The sequence below is a fragment of the Corapipo altera genome, unplaced genomic scaffold, assembly GCF_003945725.1.
Source record: "Corapipo altera isolate COAL_440 unplaced genomic scaffold, ASM394572v1 104, whole genome shotgun sequence".
Lineage (NCBI taxonomy): Eukaryota > Metazoa > Chordata > Aves > Passeriformes > Pipridae > Corapipo > Corapipo altera.
This window is the reverse complement of record NW_020884920.1, coordinates 6,663,087-6,671,708: the sequence shown is the minus strand read 5'-3', so window position 1 is coordinate 6,671,708 and position 8,622 is coordinate 6,663,087. Positions and strand designations below refer to the sequence as shown.

Here is an 8,622-nt window from a genome sequence, read left to right as displayed (position 1 = left end):
CGGGCACACACCGGGCACACAGCGGGCACCGCGGAGCCGCCCGTTGTGCCGGTGCGGCCCCGGGCAGGGCGGGCGGCGGCTCCGCGCGCTGCCGGTGGTCCCCCCGTGCGGGGTCGTGGGCACGGTCCCCGCTGGGTGCGGCGGCTGCTGAGGCCCCGCCACCCCTCCTCTCCTCCCGCACCGGCGGGAACCGGGCCCTTTAAGAGCGGCGGCGGCGGCCGTGCCCGTGCCCGTGCCCGTGCCCGTGCCCGTGCCCGTGCCCGTGCCCGTGCCCGTGCTCGCGCTCGCGCCCGCTCCCGGCGGTGCCCGCGGCCGCCCCGCACCTGCCGGTAAGAGCCGGGACAGCGCGGGATGCTCGGGGCCGCGGGGAGGCCGGGGGGATGCGGGGATGCCCGTGGCCGCGGCGGGGAGCGGTGACGGGAGGATGCGGGGATGCTCGGGAAGGATGCGGGGATGCTCGGGAAGGATGCAGGGATAGCCGGGAGGATGCAGGGATGCTCGGGGCGATTGCAGGGATGCTTGGGGGGATTGCCAGGATGCCGAGCAGAGCCTGGAGGGTAACACAGGGCACGGGAATGCCCAATGGATGCCCTTGGTGTGGGCATTGAGGGGTGTGCCAGGTTTGCAGGGTGCAGGTAGTGCCCCACGGCACAGAGGGCTGGGTGGGGGGTGGAAAGGCCCAGGGGGTGCCTCAGTGTCCTGGGGATGGGACAAGGGCCAGCTCTGCCCGGGGACTGGGGGAACAGCCCCTCCTGCTGCCAAGGGGCTGTAGCCCCAAGGGATGTCCACAGCCTCTCCTCGCAGGAGCCCCGGGCTGTGGGGCTGCAGCACCGTGGCCTCTGGGGAGGGGCAGCTCATCCTGTGGGGTGGCACAGGCTGGGAATACAGAATGGTCTTGGCCAGGCTGGCCATGGAATGCTCTGGAAGCACCTGAGCATGTGCACATGTGAGTGTGCAGATGTGTGTGTGCGCACACGTGTGAGTGTGCACGTGTGTGTGCACATGTGAGTGTGCACACGTGTGAGTGTGCACGTGTGTATGCACATGTGAGTGTGCACACAAGTGTACACGGAGCAGTGTCACTCCTCCCACAGCCGCACTGTCGTGTGTGCGGAGGGAGCGAGGGTTTGGCACGGAAACAGTGGGAACACTGGAGCGCTGGGCAGCTGAGTGGCACCCGAAACCCTCACTGCTGGTCTGTGGGCTGCAGTGGCACCTGCAGGTACCCAGTGGGCAGCAGTGGCACCTGCCACCCTGGGGCACTCGGCTCCATCCTCCCCATGGCCCGGCACTCTCCATGGGCAGGTTTGGGTTTGCTTCCATCTTCCTTGGGGCTTGGGGCTCAGGCAGGTAGGTGAGGAGCTGGACTGGATTCGGGGAGCTGGAAGCAAAGCCCATGTGGGCTGTGTGGAGGCAGGCAGGAGGGTGAGGGTCTGGCCCCTCCTCACCCCATCACCATGAGGACATTGAGTCAGACTGGCTGGTTGTGAGGGGCTGTGGGCTCTTCCGAGCCTCCCGGGGACTGTGCCAGCGCCATCCCCGAAGTGTTGGCAGCAGAAGATGTGACGTTAATAAATATAGTGGGTGCTAGCGGCGAGATGTTGGGTTAGAGGGGCAGCATCCATCAGCTGAGCCCTCACTGCCAAGGGATCTCCCGATGGCACAGGGATGTGGTGTCCTGGCTGCCCCCATCACACCTTGGTGCTGCCGCCCCGCTCTGGCCAGCACCCATCCCACTCCCCTGGCTGCCTGGGAACTCAGACCCTGGGAACCTGCCCTATTTAAATAACATAATGTACATTAAAAACGCCGAATCCTGGCGAGCTGACAGCATCTGTCTAAATATTTATCCCTGTTCCGGTCAGGCGCTGTGTTCCCATGACAGCCCCATTAGCACTTGGCATATTTATGGCCTTCCTGGGTGCTGGGCTCCCCATGCCATGCGCCACGGGGCCACTGACCCCCCTCTCATGTCCCCTCTGTGCCTTCCTGTGCACTTGGGGTGACCCCCAGCCTGGCAGCTGTCCCCAGCCTGGCACATCCCTGCTGGGCTGTGCTGGAGCTGCCAGGAGCATCCTGGGCAGGGCAGGAAGTGGGTACCACACTTATCCCCTGGAGCACAGGAGGTGCAGTGTCCGTGCAGGGAAGGGAGTGCAGGGAACAGCCTGCTCCCCAAAAGCAGGCTCCTGCCCCCGAGGGGCTGGGGGTGGATGGACTGCCCCGTCCCTGCCTCAACAAATACAGCAGGACTGGAAAATAAAAGAGGGGGGGAAAGGGCGGAAATGATACTTGTGTGCGGCTCCCGGGAGAATCTGTGCTGCCTCCTGCCTGTCGTGCTGCAGGGCCATGGGAGATGTGCTGCCCACAGGAGGGCAGCTCTGGGCTCCTGGGGTAGGAGCTGGCATCACTGAGGGTCCCTCGTCACCTGGGAGCAGGGCTGTGGGTGAGGAGGAGCCCGAGGGGACTGTTGGAGTGGAGGACACGGGGTGCTGTGGTGTTTTTCCAGGGTTTGTGTTGGGGCTGCAGAGGCTGGTGGCTCCTGGGGCTGGCGGGAGTGGTGCCCCAGTGACAGCAGTGTCCCCAGCGCTGCACTCACCAGGGTCTGGCCTGGCTGAACATCTCCTGCTGCAGCCACAGTGCCCCTGTGTGGGACACTGTAGGCAGTCTGGGAATTGGGGCTGGTCATGTGCCACTGGATATGGAATTCTGTGCTGTCCCTCAAGCTGTGGCTGTGGGAGATAGGGATGAGGCAGCTGCCACCTCCTGCTCCATGAAGGCTGCTTTGATTTAGGCTCACTTTCATCTGAGTTGAACTCCTCATCTCAGGAGTTCTCAAAATTAGTTTACAAAGAAAATATGTCAAATGAAATTTATTCGTCTTAATTGTGACACCTCTGTGACATGAGCTCATCCCTGCAGCCTGCACGGCCTGTCCTGTGTCCTGTCAGGGATCAAGCACTGCTTTAACTGGACACAGCAAGGTTTCTCACATGGCCCCTGTGGGTGCCAAGGGGGTCCAGGCTGCCACCCTCACCCTGCTAGTGCCCGTGGCTGTGCCGATGCTGTCCTTGGAGCAGCCCAGTGCTGGCGTGTGCCCAAGTGGTCCCCAGTCACCTCTCCTCCATCAGCAGGGCTGTGCCGTGCCCACTCCCTGATGCCACCCCACCCCACCGCCCTGTGACACAGCCCCTGTCTCGGGGGTGACCCCGCAGCCGGAGGGGATCCCCGTGGAGGACCTGCCCTGCAGCACCGCCCTGTTTGCTCTGGCACTGGCCACGCCCTTGCAGGCAGAGGGAGAGGCTGATCCAGCCGCTGGCCCCACGCTGGGGCACACGAGGTAGGAGGGACACGGGGCACTGCTGTGCATGTCCCTGATGGGGACCAGGGTGGCGGAGGGGTTGCCCCCATGTCACCTTTCTCTGGGTCTCATGCTACCCCAGTCAGGGGAGCAGGGCACGGTTCCTTGGGCTGTGCAGGGTCACCTGTGCTTGGGGTCCCTCTGGCCACTGCTGGACCCTGTGTGTGTCCCCAGAGATGGCCTTCCAGCGGAGCCACCGCCTGAACCTGCTGCGCCTTGTCGTACTGCTCCTCATCGCCTTGGCCGGCATCAAGTTCCTCTTCCGTGACAGGTGAGGTGACAGCAGGACCCCTGGGGGCTTGGGGGTCTGTAGAGAGCCCCTGGGTCATGCCCAGGTAGGTGCCTGGTGCTGGGGAGCAGCTGGTGCCCTGTGTCACCCCCATCCCTGCTCCACTCCCTGCAGCTTTACCCTGGAGCTGCACAAGCACGTCAGCAAGGACAGCGGGTTCTGGGGGGACACAGGTGACATCATCCAGGATGTCATCCCCCAGAGCCAGGTTCTGGAGCTCCCTGAGGCGAAGATAACGGCCCTGAGGCAAGAGCCTGGGCAGCAGGTCCCCAGGGATGTCAGTGCCACCGAGATGAGGCTGGTCCACTTGGACCTCAAGGGAGCTGCTCCCAGGGTCTCCTACCTGGAGCAGGTGAGGATGCCCAGCGGCAGGGAGAAGGTGCCAAGGAGGGATGTGCTGGGGGGGCTCAACCTGCTGTGCTGTCCCCACTGCTGAGCCCACCCTGCCCACCCTGCAGGTGTTCCCCTTCCTGTCCCAGCTGGGAGCCAACGGCATCCTCATCGAGTACGAGGACATGTTCCCCTTCAAGGGGGAGCTGGAAGTCCTCAGGTCCCCGTACGCTTACAGGTGAGCAGGGCTGTGTGCTGAGCTGCCCAGTGGGGCGGCCCCGGCGGGTCCTGCTGTGCCAGGGCTGGGTGTGACCCACCTGGCCCGGTGCCTGCGATAACCATGGTCGGAGTGCCAGGCTGTGCCGCCGGCAGACCGGCTTCCTGCCCTGCTGGGACAATATTTGTGCCCTTTAGTAAAGTCCACACATGTGTGGGGTGGCGGGAGCCATATGGGCAGGGTGCCAGAGGAGGAGAGGAAGTTCCCCAAGCTCTGCCCTCTGCCCTGGCATCCCCCGGTGAGCCTGTCCCTGCCCTCCCAGCGAGGAGGACATCGAGCGGATCCAGCAGCTGGCGGAGCAACACAAGCTGGAGGTGGTTCCCCTGGTGCAGACCTTTGGCCATGTGGAGGTAGGGGGTCCCGGTCCTGCTCCCCATCCCAAATCACAAGAGTTTCCCCTGGAAACCCCCCTGATGGCTCCTTCCCACAGTTCATCCTCAAGCACGAGAAGTACCAGCACCTGCGGGAGGTCGAGCGCTTCCCCAACAGCTTCAACCCCCACGTCCCCAACACCCTGGCCCTGCTCAGGAGCGTCCTGGCCCAGGTGATCGAGAAGCACAGACGCTCCACCTGGATCCACATCGGCGCGGATGAGGTGGGCAGTGGGCTGTGCAGGGACCCCAGCCCTCGCCCCAGGGGTGCTCCCAGGGGTGCTGAGCATCCCCCTTCCCCCAAGTCCAGGTTTTCCATCTCGGGGAGGGGATGGACTCCAAGAACTGGATGAGCCGCAACAAGGGCGATGTGGGGACCATGTTCCTGAAGCACATCAAGGAGGTGTTGGGCTTCCTCTCTGCGCAGTACTGGGGGCTGCGGGTGCTCATGTGGGACGACATGCTGAGGAAGATCAGCGTGGGAGCCCTGCGGGGTGAGGGGACAGGGACGGCAGTGGTGTCTGGGGTGTCAGCCGAGGTCTGTCCTGTGTCTCGGCAGTGCCAGTTCACGTGGTGCCCTGGCACGTGTCATGCCTGGTGCTGGCAGGAGCCCATGCCTAGCCCTGTGGGAATGTGGGTCTCAGGCTGAGGAGTCCCAGGCGTGCTCCTGCTGCTGGCACCAGTGCCAGTGTCCCCGTCTTGCTCTCCCTGCAGAGTCTGGGATAGCAAAGCACGTCTCACCCGTGGTGTGGTTCTACGCACCCGACTTCGAGGCTGAGCAGATCGGTAAGGTGACGTGCCAGGCTCCTGGGGATGCTGGGAGGATCTGCCCCCAGCTCCCCACAGCCTCCTGGGCTCAGTGGCACTGACGGCTCGTGCCTGTCCCACTGCAGAGCCATTCCTCACCAAGTATGCAGAGAGTGGCTTCGAGGCAGTTTGGTTTGCCAGCGCCTTCAAGGGCACCACGGGGCCGGCACAGACCTGGACCCCCCTGAGCTACCACCTGAAAAACCACCTGAGCTGGCTGAAGGTGATGCAGGCCCTGCCACGGCTGGCCCCGCTGCGCTTCCAGGGCATCGTGCTCACCGGCTGGCAGAGGTGAGGGGCACCAGAACCCCCTCCCTGCCACCCCGGTGCCCACACAGCCTCGCTGGCAGCAGTGCAGGAGGCGATGGCATGGCTGTCCCCACCCTGCAGGTACGATCACTACTCGGTGCTCTGTGAGCTGCTGCCCGTCGGCATCCCCTCGCTGGCCATCTGCCTGCAGACCCTGGTGAACGGTGAGCCAGCGGCCCTGCCGGCACGGCCAGGCTCACCCCCACCTCCCACTGCCTGCCAGAGCCTGTCCTGCTGGGAAGGGGACAGGGGGGAGGTGGGAGGCAGGGGAGGAGGAGCTTCAGTCTCTCCAGTTTTGGGGGTGTGGTGAAGCCAGGGGTGAGCCTGATTGTGGGGTGGCCCAAGCCTTTTTGTCCCTCTCCTCACCCTTCCCAGGGGGCTTCACGGAAGAGGCAAAGAGGAAGGTCCTGGATGTGCTGGGCTTGGAGAGTGTGCAGCTGGAGCAGAGCACCTGGTGCGTGACCACCCCAATTGCATCAGAAGGGATGCACTGGTGGGGACCAGGGAGTTGGTCACCCAAATTCCCCAGTACCAGACCCTTCTGGGCTGAGGGTGGGCACCCTCCAGCCACGCAGAGTGCTGGGCTTCACCCAGTCCAGTGCATTCCACATGCTGGGCTCTCACCTTGGCCTCCCCTTCCCCAGCGAGGGCAGGGGAGCGTTCCCTGGTGTGGAGATCTACCACATGGTGGAGCAGGTTAATGGCCACCTGAGGGAGAGCATCCTGAAGGCTCTGGAGGAGGAGAGGTAACAGGCGGCGGGAGGCAGTGGGATTGGTGGCTTGGGCCACAGGGCTGGAACACAAGAGGTTTTCCATGGGAGGGGACCTGCCTGACATGCAGCTCCCCATCCCTGGCCCCTGTGCCCCCCACTCCCTCGTACCTCCCCAGTGCCATCAAGGGCTGGTTCAGCCCCTACCATCGGAAGCACCACTTTGGGAACCCCCGCAACATGGAGAGCTTCGGCAGCAAGGTGCTGAAGTATGTGGTGCTGGGGGCTGGGAGCCCCCCCGGGTGCCTCTGCAGGGCTGGAAGGGGTCCCAGGCTCACAGAAGGGAGCTGGACCCCTGCTCTCCCCCCACCAGGCTCCATGAGGACTGGGAGAGCTTTGTCCGTGACCTGCGTGCCCAGCTGGAGAGGGTCTACTTCCCAGACACGGTGGAGGAGTGGATGGAGGAGAACGTCAACCCCTACCTGGACCAGCTGCGGGACCTGGTGCGGGACTACCGGGCCATCATCCGCCTCAACGGCCGGCCCAAGGCCACGTAGGGGCTGCAGCCCCCCAGCTCTCACTGCCCCCCTGGCTGGTCTTCGGGGGCCAGCACCGCGTGTCTGTTTGCTGGTGACGGCGCTGCCGCTCGCGCTGTACGGGGCCCTGCACACCCAGCTCCACAATAAAGTATTTTCATAGATGCTGCTGGTGCTGGAGGGGCCATGGCTCTGTGTCATGGCCCCCATGCAGGGAGGGGGAGCTGGGGCCGGTGTGGAGGGTTGAGGTCTGTCCTGGGCCCCTGCTCCGGCTCTGCTGGAGCTGGAGAGGTTGGCAAGCCTCAGGGCAGAGTGTGACAGGGCTCATGGGGACACCTCGTGCTGGCCTCAAGGGTGGCCATGCCCTCCCTGCAGGACGGGATCCAGCTCGGTGCTGGGGCTGGGTGCTGCATGGCACAGGGAGAGGGCTGGAACCCGGGATGGAGCAGTGACAGGGGGCTGTGCAGGGGCCTTGTCAGGCTCCCACCAGCACCCACTCCCCAACCCCATGTCTGCTTTCAGCCACCATGAATCCCTGGTCGCTGGGAGGGGGGTGAGCGTCCTGAGCCAAGCCATCCTCCAAACCCTGCCCTCATCTCTTCCCTCCCCTCCATTAATCCAGGCCCCAGGGCCCCATGTGTTCCCAGACCCCTGCTGCCTCCTGCGCCCAGGCAGGGGCCTCAGTGCACTCCTTTCCCATCGGAAAGGCAGCTGGGGGGGATGCGTGGGGATCTCTGCGTGGGACGAGCCCTCCTGCTGCCGGTGGTGCCTCCGGCTCCCACAGTCGGGTTTCCACGTGCCTGTTCCCTGCGGTGCCCACCCCAAACCCCCCGTGCCTGCGGCTCTGCCCATTCCAGGCGCTGGTTTCTCTCGGCGTGTGCAAGGCAGGAACAGGGACATTTCACTGCACATTTTTCTGCTCTGCAAAGACCAACCCGACTTGGCAAGAGCCCGAGGGAGCCGCAGGAACGTGAGGCTGGAGCTCCTCCTGCAAAGCCTGGCACAGCCAGGGAGGAGGGACAGCGTTGGTGCACCCCACTGGCCCCACAGAGCCCCGCGTCGTGTCCCGGTCACAGAGGTCCCAGTGCCCGGTGAGGCCACCGGGGCAGGGGCTGCCCCGTCCCGTGCCTGTGTTGGGTGACTGGGTGTGGGAGCCCAGCAGGAGGGAGCTGTGGGGCACAAAGGGACCTTTGTTGAGGAGCCTCGTTTGTTATCAGGTGGTGGCAGATGTGAAGGAAGCCCCTGACCCGGCGGGGCCCCCGGACGCGTGCGGAGCTCCGGCCCCAGCCCCCAGCCCGGGGAGCCCCGCGGCGGCTCAGGGCCCGTGCGGCCGCCCGGCTGCGGGATTAGAGGGCAGATTAGACGGCGTTCCGTGCTGGCAACCCAAATGTCCTGGATTGGAAAGTGGGGGTGGGGAGAGGAGACGACCCCGCCGATCCCGAGGCGGGGTCAGCCTGGAGGTGGGGACTGGGAGGGACCCAGGGGCTGCACAGGGAGCTGGGGGATGTGGAGGATCCTTGGGTTCCAGCTCAGGGGCATGGGCCAGCACGAGGCGGGCAGGGGGCATCAGGAATGATCTTAGTTCCCTCCTCCATCTTTCCCTCTGCCACGGGCACACACGCGGGGCTGCAGCCG

The 8,622-nt window shown here is 64.9% G+C and overlaps 1 protein-coding gene across 8 annotated transcripts; it reads left to right on the top strand.

Annotated features, from left to right (window-relative positions):
• The first annotated feature begins 285 nt into the window (after positions 1-285).
• LOC113953354 (hexosaminidase D-like) lies at positions 286-7,152 on the top strand. Of its 8 annotated transcripts, XM_027656410.1 has the most exons (16): positions 286-329; positions 3,129-3,337; positions 3,447-3,458; positions 3,533-3,629; positions 3,762-3,999; positions 4,106-4,215; positions 4,517-4,604; positions 4,685-4,849; positions 4,936-5,119; positions 5,340-5,411; positions 5,519-5,723; positions 5,823-5,905; positions 6,117-6,195; positions 6,386-6,487; positions 6,631-6,720; positions 6,825-7,152. In XM_027656410.1, exons 4-16 carry the CDS (start codon positions 3,535-3,537, stop codon positions 7,006-7,008), a joined length of 1,695 nt encoding a protein of 564 aa, XP_027512211.1. In that variant the 5' UTR covers positions 286-329; positions 3,129-3,337; positions 3,447-3,458; positions 3,533-3,534; the 3' UTR covers positions 7,009-7,152. The 8 variants fall into 8 exon arrangements, with proteins under 8 accessions (XP_027512211.1, XP_027512210.1, XP_027512208.1 ...); XM_027656409.1 differs by lacking the exon at positions 3,447-3,458; XM_027656407.1 differs by lacking the exon at positions 3,447-3,458 and having other exon boundaries at positions 3,477-3,629.
• Positions 7,153-8,622: the final 1,470 nt, after the last annotated feature.